The sequence below is a fragment of the Botrytis fragariae genome (genome assembly GCF_013461495.1).
Source record: "Botrytis fragariae strain BVB16 chromosome Unknown tig00000050, whole genome shotgun sequence".
Lineage (NCBI taxonomy): Eukaryota > Fungi > Ascomycota > Leotiomycetes > Helotiales > Sclerotiniaceae > Botrytis > Botrytis fragariae.
Genome location: NW_023500992.1, coordinates 2166467 through 2182017, shown reverse-complemented (window position 1 = coordinate 2182017; position 15551 = coordinate 2166467). Strand labels below are relative to the sequence as shown.

The following is a 15551-nucleotide window of genomic DNA, read 5'->3' as shown; positions in this document are numbered from 1 at the left end:
GATTTCAATCATTCATCAAACATCGAACAATGAAAAGAGGGATTTGATGTTGAACTGTTGGAGAATGAATCTATTAATTTGTACATCTTAGAAATGATTTCAATGATTCATTAAGAATCGAATAACTAAAAGATAGATTTTGATTATAATTCATTGGAGAATGAATTTGTGAATATACATATCTCAGGAATAACTTTAATGATTTATGAAGACTTGAATAATGAAAAGATAGATTTTGACATCAAGGTGCTAAAGAATGAATTTGTTGAAAATGTCAGAAGTTCAGAAGTATCCCGTTCATCATGTACTCACTAGTAGACTCACCGATACATAACATCTGGCAGGCATCGAATTCATAATCGTATTTTATTAACATACTCCATTGATACCATATTCAAACATCCTCCCTTCCATGGGTCCAGACATTCAATAGCAATAAATACAACCAACCCTATCCAACCCACCACACCTCCCAATCCCTTAAACGCTCAAAAGAAAAGTAAATCCTGATCCCTCCAGCCCAAATCCGACAATATGCCATGTACACTCTTCTCCAATGCTTCAGGTCCACAGATCAAAACCAATTGTTCACCATCCCTATACCCATATTCCTCATCGCTCATCTCAAACCTCCCAATTTCCTTCTCCAAAACATCTTTTCCAAGCCTCCCTCGTAATCCTTTCCATTCCTCTGTTGGCTGACTCAAAGCATATACTAATCTACACCTCTCCTCCTTTCCGTTCACCAAATTATCCAACTCCTCTCTGCAGAGAATATCTTCCACCCTCCTATTCCCATTCAATACTATGCATTTCGGTGCATCCCCCGTCTCCTCTTCATTAAGCACCGCTCTCAACACCGAGAAGATAGGCGTCACACCACTTCCTCCACAAATCATCACGAATCTTTTTACCCTCCTCTTCTTACCTCCAATTACACACTCCCCTTTCGACACGTACTCGAATTTCCCAATCGGTCCTTTGAAATCGATTGCATGTCCAACGGGGATACTTTCCAGCGCCATTGTCATTTTTCCTCCTGGTCCTTTTTCATTTTTCACATAGATCTTGATCAATATGTCCAAAACTCCTTTGTCGGTCCCGAGCGAAAGAGGCGTGTAGGATCGTATGATCGCTTCCCTGGTAACGGGATCCCGTAAGCGCATCATGAGATGTTGACCGACCGGTAACCCGATGACTTGCTCCGCATGATCGAGAGTAAAAGAAAAGATGCGCGTATCGCTCGAGATAACTTTTTTAGCGGTGAGGATGGCTTTTTGCCAGCTTTTGGGTTGGAGGAAGATGGGACGGAGAGATTGGGATGAGGAGGATAGGGGCTCGGGGTTGAGGAGGGAGGTGCGGGCTGAGGGCGAAAGAGTTCCGACGTGGTAAGCGGACATCATTGCTTTTGCCGTTTCGGAATGGATGGCCATGAATTCGTCGGTGGAGTCTTGGCCTGCGGCTCCGGTAATACTTGTTGCACCTCCTGGGTGGCCTTCTAGGAATGGTGCTCCGTCGTAGACTTCGCCGTTGAGCACAAACCAAGGTTCCTTTTCATTGTCATGTTGACGTAATTCCTCGATGGATATCTCACGCTTCAGGCCGTCTTTTGTCATCTTTATCTCTTGCTTGACTTCGACCAAAGCGACAGATTCATCTTCAGTACCCATCTTCTCGCCCCAGAATCCATTCGCAAGGTTCCCTCCAGCAGCTTTTACTCTTTCCATCCATCCTCCTGGCATAAGTGCTGGTTGTGTGGGATGTTCGAAGCGCAAATAATCGCCTTCTTTGGTAATGGTTACTCGATACCATGGATTATTCATCATACCCAGCACACTCCAGTACATATCCCTCGGTTGGACATTCATACTCTCGTCCATAGCTCTTACCATGATATCCCCCGACATTGCGAGATCTTGGATCTCCAAATCAACCTCCCAAAAACACCATGTGAAACATGTTTCTCTCCATTCCATATCTAGTTTACCACCGAATAACGTTTCATTTTCGTAGGCGCGGTCTCGATAATCGTCTTCGTGGTATCGTATATCAGCTAACGCCCATGATTTCCCTTTGTCAAGTGTTACCTCGACTCTGGTAATGCGACGTCCACCACCACCATACGCATAGCCCTTTGCACGATATGTTTGTTGCCCGCTTACCAAAGATATTCGCTCTTCGTGTTCTGGGTATGCGGTGGCACTGTTTGTACTCAGATCGTAGATAGCATATCTCTCATCTGTCCACCACTTGGGTTCGTTGGCACTCTGCTCTGGGCTGATCATAGTTGGAAGGACTCGGTTATCGTAAATGTGGTACCAGTTATCGCTGGGAGCTGCGGTAACAATAATCTTTTTCAACCATTTCACACTGCGGCCACCAATTTGCCCGGGAACGACAGCTCGTAAAGGTTTACCATGGTCGGGTCGAAGCATTTCTCCGTTCATCTTGTGGGCTACCATAACTCCTCTATTTGGGTCCATAACCCAATTAAGCTTTAAGGAAGTTCCATAGTAACCGTTAGGAAGCTTATCGGCACCCTCCATACAAACATACTTTGCTCCTCTCATTGGTATCGCCTTTTTAATCAGCTCATACATTGGTACGCCTGTCCATAATGCCGTTGACACGCCTGCAGCTCCCCACGAGAAACCTTTAGATTTCCGGACTTGGTTCTGTTCTTTACGACGATTTCCGGCGCAGACAAGTGTGATAGGTACGGTGATTTGTTCGTATTCTCTCAGAAGATCTTTGAGTGTGAGAGTAAAAGGTTTTTTGACCAGTCCTTCGACGGAAAACTCCCAGTCAGGTATTGATGAGTCCTCAACATGAGGTACCGCTCCATGATTCCGAACATAGAACAATTCAGGCGATGTGAGAAATCCTTCGTCGTATAAAGCGCTTAATGGAGGCTCGACATTAAAGGGATGAATTCCAGTCAGCCGAATAAGTCGAGGGTCCCGGGGCACTTGGTTGTCTGGTGTTTTCAAATCCTCCTTGAGAATTTTCGTCGGTGGATTTGTTGGAGGTGGGAGAGTGTATCGCTGCGATGACAATGAGGTCGAACTAGGTCGACTTGATAAGGAACCCAGCTCATCTGCACTGTTCTCATTGGAATCTGGTGGAGTCTGTGGCAATTGAGGAATAATCTTCGACATCTCCGCATGAGCCTCGGAAGAGTGTCCGTTCATGAATTGAGCACTAGCCATTGAGATTCTCTTTTTCGTTCAAGATATCAAAACCATAAGAATAAGATGGAAAAGCTGGAAAATTCTTACAACTAAAGGGCTTGTAGGATATGATGGTATTAATCCAGTGAAATCCTCTTGCGCTCAGATAAATGAGGGAAACAATATTCGACGAGGGTTTCAAGCCAGTGAATATATAAATTTCTCCGCGGGTAACAATAATGGAAAGTGATGATGCAAGGGAAGTCTAGAGGCAAACCCCAGATCGATACACGGAGCAATGGAGCGCAGTGCACCAATTATTTGAAATTGTTTCAATCAATAAGTCCCACGACAGAAATCCCACTAGAGACTCTCCAGACAAGTGTATCAATCACAAAATTTACAGAGGTAATCATCTAACGTCAAACTATGACTTTCCTAAAAGCACGATATGGTGAATGCTGCATATCCTGAAGCCAAGTACGATCTTTGAGGATTTCCGCGGATATCTCTTCATTTTTATGCAGAGAAGATAAGAAAGCCTTTCTCTGTATCCATATCTATACCCATCAGTAGCCATGGGCTTGAATAAGATACGTTTGGTGGCTCAGAGCGGTCCATACTTGTGCTTTTTTTTTCTTATCTCTATGACAATCGAACATGATTGGTTCACCAGATTCGGCCACTAACCGTTACTAATAGCGACGGGAACGAAGTATTTCCGATTTCGAGGCATAATTGATATGCTTGTCTATACCATGAACTGATGATAAGGAAGAATTCCATATTATTGCGCCAATTGACTGGAAAATCTGGTTGGTAATGGCTTCGTTGTTAACTCGGGGTTCTTTGGATTGTTTCATAGAATGATTTGAAAAAGATAAGAAGCTAGATATCCCGGGCTGTTTGCCGGACGCTAGCCTTCAATTAGCACCGTGATCCCCACGATTCATGGCTTCCTTAGATGCAACACTCATGTCGCAGGCCATGATCAAAACCCCTCATGTTGAACTCGGTATCAAAACAATAACGCAGGTTGCTTTGGGAGCGATGGCTTGTTTAAGATCTTAAGACCGAAATCAACAACTTTGAAGCTTTGAAAAGAACAGGATACACAAGCATGCATGCGAGAAGGAAGGACTTAATGACTTGTTCGTACTGTCATCGTGAAAACCCTTCCTTTTAAGAATGTCAAAACTTTATGACCGTAAGGCTATCTCACACATATTATTGTGCCTCCAGAAATGCAAGTCACAATGTAGGCAAATGTCCAAACTCGGCATCATATCAAGATAGATAGAATCGGGCGAAGGAATCATAGCCACAATGACCAAAGCTTTCCAGAGATTCATCTGGTCAAAGCTGAGTATTTGAGCTTGTTTCTGTTTGCCACGGCCATCAAATCAGATGACGTATACTAGATACTCGCAGCGAGATGGTCGAGCCCCCGTTTATCCAACTATCGGTAGAAGGAAAGGGTGATATTCCAGAATGGAATGGGAATACGACAAAAGTGTCTGCCAACCCAGATAAAACCTTTACAGCCATTACTGAAGTAAAGCAAAAGTTTCAGACGGTTCAGGGTATTGCATCACATATGCGCATCGTGCAAACCAGTATATTGTGGCAAGTTGATCATAACGTTGAAGTCAACGATATAATAGGAAATTCTGTCTGGATCTTGCTATATTGTTGGAAGAGGGATGTCCTTTCGCATCATCGAGTCGCTGTAGCAAAGGCTCAAAGGCCCACTCAGCATGCAAACCTCCAGCATGGAAGTTTGAGTGCTCTGTCAGGCTTCGATGAAAGATCCGTAGACACTCTGCTTTGCTGTTTGATCCCTTCGTTAATGAACATGAACCTGTGAGGTCAACCATTGTACAGGTTGGTATTCTTGTGGGTTATGACTGAGGAGAGTTTGAGATCAATCTTTCCTATGAAAACTCAGAGAGAGGGTGCACAAGCTTTGGCTCTTAGTTGTGTGAAGGTTCGTTCCCTTTGAATGAAAGTATTGTGAGACGAATGAAGTCAACACATCGGATAGTCAATAAATGTATTCTCAGACCCTTGGCAATGAGAATAAGTGGGCAATATTGTATTCTTACTGATTGATTACCTACATGAGATGACAGTATTGTGAGCACACTAAAGCTATCATGTACCAAGACCGACAAGTAAGGAAAGATGTAGACTCAACAGGCTTATTGGCATGACACGCAATCATTGTATATGGTTGTATAGGTGCAACTATTCTTATGCAGGACAAGACGGCTATGTCTACCTACCCTCACTAATTCACTAGCTTTATAACATGTAGTGGTAGCGATTGACTGACAAACAAAACAAGCAAAGAAACAATACAGAAACAATACATCCTATCCACCGTAGATGTAGCAATCTATCTACCCTGGTGAAATACATGAATTCCAATCGAGAAATTATTGTTTGGTTTGTTGGTTGGAACATCTCAATATATTCATCAGGATGTATCTTTCTTGGGTTACAGAAGCTTAATCGATAACAGTAGTAGGGTTGTTAGTTTGATCCCTTCATTCGAGCAGGAGCAGGAGCGGTAGCAGTAGCAGTAGCAGTAGTATATTTGGGAAAGGCAAGGGACAAGGCTCGCACGGGCTACCTTTAATATTCTCTATTGTGATTCCTCAATTCCACAATTTATTGGGAAACTTTCTCACAACCCATCTTTCGACTCAACTTCTAATTTCTCTCAACCTGCATAAAAGGGCGCTGGTCAATCAATTCAAAGGGAAACAATCTCCCCCAAAACTAAACCTTCATATCCAGATGCATCTGTCTGCTTCTGTGAAGTCATACTACCTTTGGTCTTTCTTACAAAATCCCTGATGTGGGGCGCAAGGAACACATATCGCACCCCCCACCTCAAATCATAAAGATCCGGCCTGAATAGGCTCATCATGGATCGCAAGAGAAAGCGTGAGTACTTGCATATTACCCTACGACATGCAGACATGTAGGCTGACGTGAATATTGATTTGAAGGCGAATTGCGCGACTTAAACACCCGCGCTTGGAATGGCGAGAAAGGTTGGTTTGATATGCGAACAACTCATAAACTATTCTGTCTAACGTTGAATACAGACATTTATGCCGTGAACAAGTCACTAGATTCATCGCTCAAGAAGAACACAGCCTTTATCAAGCGCCTTCGAACCGCAATTTCAGCTGCGACCCTTAGCACCTTCCTACAAGAAATACGAACCCTTAGCCTACACAAATATCTCTCGGAAATTATATCAGCTTGTTATGAAGGGCTTTGCAGACTTAAGTCGCCGGGAGAGGTGGAGGCTGGTGTAGAAATTGTCAGCGCATTACATCAGCGTTTTGGGCCAGCAGAATTTACGGAGTTTCTAGGGTGGTTGGTAGGAAAAGGATTGGCTACACCCGAAAAGTCGTTATTGAAGAGTCTCGCAGCCGAAGCCCGGGAGAAGGAAGAAAAGGAGCGAATTGTACGACAGAGAGTACTTTTGAGAGTTGTCACCGAGTTGTGGCTGGTGGGAGTTTTGAGAACGTTGGACGATGTTGCTCGACCAGACGACGCATCTCACGGCAAGGAATCTCTTTCAGGATCATCGAACAAGGCACCAGATAATAAAGCGAAACCGAACGGAGCTGGAAAGGGGGGAGGTGCGGAACCGTTTCCTCTAGAAGTTCTCAAGGATCTTCTGGGTCATGATAGGGATCATGCGAACCTGCCCTTACTGGTAATTTTTGTAAAGGCATTTGGTTGGGACATACTCGGTGTCAGAGAAGCTGGATATGAGGGCAGAAAAACTGTGGAGGAAGACGGTACTACGAAGACGACGAATGATGCCACCGAGGGTGAAGGTGAGAATGAGGACGGCGACGAGAACGATTCGGTGGAAGTGACGTCACCCTTAGTGAACTCGACCGAAGATGCCCCTCTTGCTTCACCTGAACTCCAGGAGCGTTTCCGCAATATCCTCAACCGCTATTTTGAAGATGTCAAAGCACACATCATTCGCGATCAGAAGGCTATTGCTAAACAGGCCCGCAAAGACTCAGAAGCATATGTCAAATCTGGCCAATTGTTTGAGGATCGCCAAGCAAATTACGAGAAGGCCCTTAAAGGGCAAGAACGACTTGTATCAAACGCTCAAGTCCTCGCAGAATCCATTGGCGCAGAAATGCCAGATCTTAAAGACTCCGATGATTCTTCGGCCTTGGGCAATGGAGGCATTGGGCTTGTGAAGGCTGGCGACTACCTGAGAGGGGAGGGCGAGGGCGCAGGTATCTGGGAGGACGAAGATGAGCGGAGGTTCTACGAAAATCTGGTAGATCTCAAAGGAAAGGTCCCGGGTATGCTCCTCGAAGATGGTAAAAAGAAGAAAACAGATACGGACGAGCAAGTGGGCAAAAAGGTCGACACTTCCGAGACGATTCCCGCGGAGACCACTGCGCCCACAGCAAAGACCGCGGATGATGATCAATCCACAGCCATTGCCAACAAAACCATTGGTGCCCAAGTCGATGCATTGCTTGCTAGACTCCCTGATCTTACAAACAAAGACTTGATTGACGAGGCTGCTATTGATTTCTGTTTCTTGAACTCCAAAGCTTCTCGTAATCGTTTAATCAAAGCTGTGCAAGAGGTTCCTAAGGGTCGCAGTGATCTTCTGCCGTCATACTCAAGACTAGTAGCAACACTGGGAAAGTACATGCCTGACATTATCAAAGGCTTGGTTGACCACCTTGATCAAGAATTCCGTAGCCTTCAACGTCGCAAGGAAAAAGAATTCTTAGGCCAAGCCCGACTAGGAAACATCCGCTACTTAGCTGAGCTGACCAAGTTTGGCGTTGTTCCTGAGCATGTTATATTCCATTGCTTGAAAGTCAGTCTTGACGACTTCTCACGGATGAATATTGAGATCATATGTAACTTGCTAGAAAACTGTGGTCGATACTTACTTCGCAATCCAGATATGTCCCCTCGAATGACATCCTTCTTGGAAACACTAAAACGCAAGAAGTCTGTCCAACATATTGGCCAACAGGAGCGGATGCTGATCGAAAATGCCGTTTACTATGTAGACCCGCCTCTACGGCCAACGATCCAGCAAAAGGAGAGAACTCCAATTGATTTATTCATTCGCAAGCTTGTCTATTCTGATATGACTACACGAAATTATGCTAGAATTATCAGGTCAATTCGTAGACTTCACTGGGAAGAATCAGAGGCATGTGCTATCCTCAAACTTTAGAGGAGATTTGTTAACATTTTATGAAAGGTTGTCACTATTCTCGAAAAAGTCCTCTCCAAACCCGGAAAGGTGAAGTATGGTAACATTTATCTTTTGGCAATTGTTACAAGCGCTCTATTTCGTTACCACCAAGGGTTTGTAATCACAGTCATTGACAATGTATTGGAATACATTATTGTTGGTTTGGAGCAAAATGATTTTAAGTTCAATCAACGTCGGATTGCAGAAGCCAAATACCTTGGGGAACTGTACAATTTTCGAATGGTAGATCATCCTGTAATATTTGACACAATGTACCGTATTTTGACATTTGGTCATGGTGAGTTTAAACCGCAGCATTTTACAATTTTGCAGCACGCTAACATGATTAGGTGGACCACCTGTCCCTGGTCGCATCAATCCTTTCGATATGCCTGATGACTTTTTCAGGATTCGTCTTGTAGCAATTCTATTAGAAAGTTGCGGCGTTTTCTTTAGTCGTGGTGCAGCGGGCAAGAAACTTGATTACTTCTTGTCATTCTTCCAGGTATATTATATTACAATCCCATTATTGCTGCCATGCTAACCTGTGTAGTACTACATTTATACGAAAGATCCTCTCCCCATGGACATTGAATTCATCGTCAGTGATGTTTACGCGGCCACAAGACCTCAATGGAAGCTTGCTTCAAACATAGAAGAAGCTAGTCGTGCGTTCCAATTGGCCATGGCCCAGGATCAAAAGACTGCTGGCATCGAGAAGGTTGCTGAACCAGAGGAGCCTGACAGTGAGGCATCATCAGATGAAGGAGATGCAGGCATTCCAGAAGGAGATGTCGACGATGTTTCTCTCGATTCAGAAGAAGAAACAGAAATTGATGCTAATACCGACAATTTGACATCACCAACAGGAAACGAATCAGAAGAAGAGAACTTCAAAGTCACTCGCCAGGAAGAAGAAATCGATCCCGAAGATGAAGCCGACTTCGAACGTGAGTATGCTAAAATGATGGCTGAGAGTCTAGATTCCAGAAAATTTGAACGAAAAGCGACCTTCGATGTTCCACTTCCCATGAGACGCAAAGACCGTGAAGTCGCAAACCCAAGCGAATTGCCTAAAGAGACTACCTCAGAAAATGGTCCATCCAGCGGTACAATGGCATTCTCACTCTTAACAAAGCGTGGTAATCGACAACAGGTCAGAATTCGCTTCCGCGAAATATTGCAATTGTCACTAACTATTCACTTATTAGACTCGAACGGTAGCCCTCCCTTCAGACTCAAATTTCGCAATCGCTATGAAATCACAACAAGCTGCCGAGCGCGAGGAGCAACAACGCATCAAGAATCTAGTTCTGAATTATGATCTCAACGATGGCGAAGAACAAGATGGTGACTCTGCACTGCAACCCTTACTCCCTAATCCCAATATTCACACTTTCACTTCAGGTTTCGATAAAAATGCCACTACAACGTTCTCCAGATCTGATAAGTCTGGTAGTAACCGTAGTGGACAGAGGTCAAGAAAACTACAGCTTAGTGATGTTGATTGGTATGGTCCCCCAAAAGAGTCTTCTCAGATTCAAACTCCAGGAAATGCCCTAAAAGAAGAGAATCGTAAATCCCGAAATATTCCTGAGTTGGACGTTGGGGTAACTTCAGTATCTACGCGAAAAGTTTCCAAGTCATACCCAAACCTCACTGTTGAAAGTAGCCCAAAAGATAAAGGTTCCCCCACAAAGGAAGAGAATCTGCCAATGAGAGATACGCCTGGAAGTATTTCCAAGAAGTTCCGTCCGAGATATTAATCTGGCTTTCATTTCGGCAATTTGGTATTCTACTTTGAACAGAGGACAGCTCAAAAAAATTGCTTTCATTTCTTCTTGCCAACATTACTAAAACAACAAGGATAGACGAGTGCTGACATATTCCCCTTTTCTCGGGGACCGCTTAATAGGACATGATAAAATTTGGTGTTATCATATTCGCATTTCAACCCCGAACTATGACTTGGGGATTGAGTTCGCGAACATATAAGTATACACTTCTTCTCTGTCCACTCGATGAAGTTCACCGCAGTCTGTGGATGCTTCTTCTTCGGGTGTTCATTCATTAGGGGTATGATTCAACGTGTCCCATCGTCGACCGAGACCCAATGCATCAGCAAATAACCAATTCCAATGATGGATGATGAGTTGATATGTGTCAAGGTGCTAGCTAACCCCAAAGAAGCGACAAACGTAGTGGAGATGGAGGACGCAGATGTGGCTCTTGTGAGGATCCTAGAGATGAACTTTACAATTCACTCTGGTGACCAGGACGGATGGGCGCGGAGTTGATTGATGGTACATGAGAAGTGAGGTAGATAGATGATGGTGAAGGACCGTACCGTGATGAAGATTAGAGGATTTGGTGGCCAATCTCATTTTTGTTCATCCACTCTTCAGACTTGCTTACCTTCCTTGCCTACTCTGTTGTCCTCGACAGTTCTACATTCTTTACTTGCATGCATATGTTCGTTTCATCCTCACTACTAGGTATCTCGGTCCTTAGTCCTCTTCGACTCGACTGGAGGAACCTAGAATACCTAGGAGAGATTGCTAATGGGAATGTGAATGCATGGATTCAGCATATGTCGCTATCAATTGAGAAGCGCATCATATTACACCGTATCGAATCGAATCGTATCGTATTGTTTTATGTGATGCATCTGATGAATGTATACACATACGACCCATCGATATGTAAAAATTATAACGTGGTATAAATAATCACCTAACCGTCCAGGAGCTAATCTCTTCTTCTTCTTCTTCCATTTCCAGTAATCTCAAGTAATCAATTCCTTGCAATTCTGAAAGCTTTCCTGGCTTTCCGACTTGACTTGACTTGACTTGACTTGACTTGACTTGACTTGATTTGACTTGACTTGACTTCCCTTCCTTTACATTAAACATCCTTAGGATTTGAAACTTGGATCAGTATACAAGTAGACATTAACTAGTTGGTATAACACAATATAAACGTCTATTAACAATCTATTAACCATACATTCTCGTTTACTCCCCCTTCTCCCTTCCCCCTCCATCACTGTTTCCCCTCTCTCTAGACCCCATACTCCCATATCTTTAAACAACATATCAAATTATACAACATCACTCCATTCCATTCAAACTCCATTTATCGTATTCATATTCATAACATCCATTCATTCTATAAGATCATTCCTAGCTTCGCAGTTGTACCACAACGTACGTCTCGCCTATTCTATTTATTTCCACCCAACTCCCTCGCCTTTCACTTCATATGTTTTCTGTTTACTTCTCTTCAACCTCTGGCTCAACCTTTTCAGCATCTGTCATGACTTCATCACCGTTTCCTCCACTCTCTGCTGCCTCCATGGCCATCGCAGCTTGTTTAGCAGCTTCGGCCATATCTCTCTTCCTCTGTAACTCAGCCTCTTCTTGTTTCCTGACTTCCTCACGCTCAGCTTCGACTTTGTCAAAGTAGCGTTGAGCAATTGGTCCTGCTACCATGCGGATATCGTCCATCTTTGATACGTAGACAGCCTTGGATGCGTCTTCACCTTCATCGTAGAGCCAGTCCTATTTCGTAGTTAGTATGACTCATTCCAGGTATAAGCAGATTAAGAAAACTAACCTCGCTAGCCTCAAGCTTAGCCTTCAACTTCTCCTTCTCCTCATCACTTGCAAACTCGGCATATTGATCGTCGATCTTGCTTCTCATTTCGTAAATGTAAGTCTCGAGTTCGTTCTTCTTCTCTTCGGTATCGGCGACCAATTTGTCTTCCATGTTCATGGTGTTTTCTTGTTCAGAAGCAGTGGCAATGGCGGAGGTGTCGAGGGAAGCGGTACCAGAAACAATTGGAAGATCACCCTTTCGGACTTGCTTCTTAACCTTTCTGGTCTTTGGTTTATCATCGGTGTCCATAGCCTTGGTGGTGTGTGTTAGTTTATCATGTCCCTGTAAACGGGGACGTTTTGCGATACGCTCGTCTTCGGAATAGGGTTGAATGGTATCAGAAATTTGGTTACTCACATCATCCTTCTTCTCTCCATCCTTCTCTGGGATTGGCTCCTCAACTTCCATATCCTCAACGTAGTAACCTTGCTCAACGTTCAAGATACCGTGTAAATTGAGACGTGCCTTCAATTTACAGATCATGAAGTCATCCTTCGAGTCGGCCTTAACGTTCTTCACGGTAAATCTTCCGATCCATGGGTTCATTGTGCCGGGGAGTAATTCTGGCTTGGCATATTTGGCCTCTAAGTTGAATGGTTCCTTTCTGTAGAAAGTAAGAATCTTGGTTGAAGGCATAATTCCACCTCTGTTGAAAACGGTAAGGCTGGTATCCTCATCTGGAATATCTGGGGATTTTTCCCATGTGAATTCGATTGGGTAGTTAACGATATCGTGAATAGCAAAGTCGCGGACACGGAAAACTGGGGAAAGAATGGCGCAGCTGAAAGCACATCCTCTCGCGATAGCCTCATCTTGGTTAAGGGTGAAGGAAAGGTTCTTTCCGAAGAATTGTTGGATGCGCTCCTTAAGAGCTGGGACACGTGTGCAACCACCAACAAGTTCGATAATGTCGATATCCTCAGCCTTCAATCCGGCATCGGCCAGAGCTTGCTCTAGAGGAATATGGGCCCGGCTGAGAAGTGGCTCAACAAGTGCCTCAAGCTCCTCACGCTTCAACATGGCGCTAACATCAACGTCGTTCATTAAAGATTCAATGTTGAGAGGAGCCATGGCGTTAGCAGACAAGATCTTCTTCAACTTCTCGGCACCAGCAGCAACACGGACCATAGCCTTGGGGTTGGTCTTGATATCGATCTTGTACTTCTCCTTGAACTCTGCGGCAAAGTGCTCAACCAAAGCCTTGTCGAAGTCTCGTCCACCGAAATGTCTATCGTAAGCAGTTGACTTGACGGTGAGTTCACCCTTTCTGAATTCCACAATCGAGGCGGTATAGTTGGAGTGGCCAATGTCGATGAAAGCCACACGACGGGGCTTCTCCTCTGGACTTGGGAGATCCAATTTAGTAATACCCCAGCCCAATGCAGCGGCAGTGGTATCGTTCATTAAACGGAGGAGCTTGACACCGGCAATCTCAGCAGCATCCATCAAACTTCTACGTTGAACATCGGTGAACCATGCTGGTACGCTCATGACCATATCTGATACTGGAAGCTTCAACTCAACAGAAGCTGTTTGTTTGATCTTGCTCAGGTACATAGCCACGAGTTGAGTGGCAGTGTATCTTTCCTTCTTGCCCAAATATGTGACTTCCGCACCAACTTGACCGTTGAGGTCGACGAGAGGAGCCGAGACATAATCTTGTTCTAAAGCGACATCTGGGTCCTTTAACGATCTACCTGCCAATCTCTTGAGGGATCCAACAGTGTTCTTGAGGTTGGAGATTTCTTGTGTCTTCGCTGGTTCACCGAGGTATCTGGCTTTGGGTCCGAATCCTACAAGGGAACTAGATAGCAGATATGTTAGAAGTATTCAAAATGAAGTGGAATCAAGATAGCTTACGGAGTTGCACGATTCGAAACTTCGTTTGTGATCTGCGCAAAAAAACAGTTAGCATAAACTACCCCCACCAAAGGGAAAACCCATCCAAGAGGGTAAAAATACATACAACATCGACACCACGGTTTCTTGCGACCGCGATGACTGTGTTAAGAGTACCGAAATCTACACCGACGACTATAACACCATGATAGTTAGCATCAAAGTCCTGGTCAAAGAGCGGAACTGGGTAAAGTACTCATCACCTACCAGACATATTGAGGTTGAGTTGTTGTCTTTGCGCTTAAAAGTTAATGGAGGTATGTAAAGGTAAGAAGAAGCAGAATCTTCTGAAGATAAGGGAAGAAAGGATATCTAAAAGATTGGGATTCCTTTTTGGAAAGTCTAAAAAGAGAAAGATAAAAACTTTTGGGGGGAATATGGGAAAGTTGTTCTTGTTGATAATCAAATCCTCAAGTTGGGTTTGGTTTTTGACAAAGTACGAAATAGAAGGGGTTCTCAGAAATTTTAATTTTTCAGTCTAATCTGGCGAAGGCGCGGTCCCGTTGTCTACACACACCACACTACACTACAAGCGCTTCCAGCTTAACGAAGAAACTTCTCGATCTTTCTCGACCAATTCACTTCATTACATCAGGGAATTTGCCATACACGGCTATTTACATGTAATCGACAGCCTTGTTCTTGCGTAATATTATGGATTAAATTGTGTTGTATGTATAAATTGTATATATAAATATAAATACAAATACAAATATCCATAACAATATTCAGTATACACTCAACATGTACACATCCTTTCGTCTCTCTTCCTTTTTGATATTGACACAATCACTTACGAATATATCTGCACTTATACAAATGACTTCCCCTCCCTCCCCAAACAATTCCAGTCATTCTCCCACTTTCTACCAACTTCGTTCACCCCTCTTCATCACGTGACACGGCTCGATCATTGATAAAGCTTACGATAAGGCGAAAACAAACGGAAGGGGAAGAAAATGGGTGAGCCACCAAGCAAACCCTGGCAGGAGTAGGAGCCACTTTGAGCCACTTTGTTGGTAAAGTGACGTCTGTTTGGTGGGGGGTGGGAAAATGTTGTGTTGGCACATTTGGATCAAAGGGCCCAAAGAGTTTCGCCCTATTCTTTGTCACAAAAACAATAAATGTTAGGTATCAAGTTTCATTGGGACCATTATAGGCATTGGCATTAATAAACGTATTCATATGTCTAGTCACAGTAATGATGATGATTTCTTGCAATCCACATCCTTGTATAAATAAGGTTATTTGTCAAACAAACCTCCAAATTTAGGGCTTAGATTCAAACCGTGGACATGACAGCAAACTTGTTTACTTTATTCGAATTGTTCTACTGTAGCTCTCTCTTCAGTTTCCTTTTATCATTAATTACAACTCCTGCCGAGAGTTATGGTTCTCTGGCCTCTATGATGCAAAATTCCTCCACGTGCCTTTCTATGCTCGTGGTCTGGTATGGTTGTTTGTACGCCGCGCTATGCCCATTTCAATATGGTGTATCAAAAACCATCAAAATGCAAGATGCAATATGCAGATGCCATGTTATATGA

The 15551-nt window shown here is 43.8% G+C and overlaps 4 protein-coding genes across 4 annotated transcripts; 2 read left to right on the top strand and 2 right to left on the bottom strand.

Annotated features, from left to right (window-relative positions):
* Positions 1-488: 488 nt before the first annotated feature.
* Bfra_004669 (putative nitrate reductase protein) lies at positions 489-3209 on the bottom strand (the record flags this gene model as incomplete). Its single annotated transcript, XM_037335068.1, has 1 exon — positions 489-3209. The coding sequence occupies one exon, from the start codon at positions 3207-3209 to the stop codon at positions 489-491; it is 2721 nt and encodes a 906-aa protein (XP_037193602.1).
* A 1396-nt stretch (positions 3210-4605) lies between these two features.
* Positions 4606-5037, top strand: Bfra_004668 (uncharacterized protein; the record flags this gene model as incomplete). Its single annotated transcript, XM_037335067.1, has 1 exon — positions 4606-5037. The coding sequence occupies one exon, from the start codon at positions 4606-4608 to the stop codon at positions 5035-5037; it is 432 nt and encodes a 143-aa protein (XP_037193601.1).
* Positions 5038-6103: 1066 nt separating this feature from the next.
* On the top strand, positions 6104-10214 carry Bfra_004667 (putative regulator of nonsense transcripts; the record flags this gene model as incomplete). The annotated part of the gene is made up of 7 exons (XM_037335066.1): positions 6104-6122; positions 6188-6232; positions 6287-8403; positions 8455-8746; positions 8799-8953; positions 9002-9604; positions 9660-10214. The coding sequence occupies 7 exons, from the start codon at positions 6104-6106 to the stop codon at positions 10212-10214; spliced, it is 3786 nt and encodes a 1261-aa protein (XP_037193600.1).
* Positions 10215-11561: 1347 nt separating this feature from the next.
* On the bottom strand, positions 11562-14218 carry Bfra_004666 (putative heat shock protein hsp88 protein; the record flags this gene model as incomplete). Its single annotated transcript, XM_037335065.1, has 5 exons — positions 11562-12008; positions 12064-13909; positions 13966-13997; positions 14072-14139; positions 14212-14218. The coding sequence occupies 5 exons, from the start codon at positions 14216-14218 to the stop codon at positions 11721-11723; spliced, it is 2241 nt and encodes a 746-aa protein (XP_037193599.1). The 3' UTR covers positions 11562-11720.
* Positions 14219-15551: the final 1333 nt, after the last annotated feature.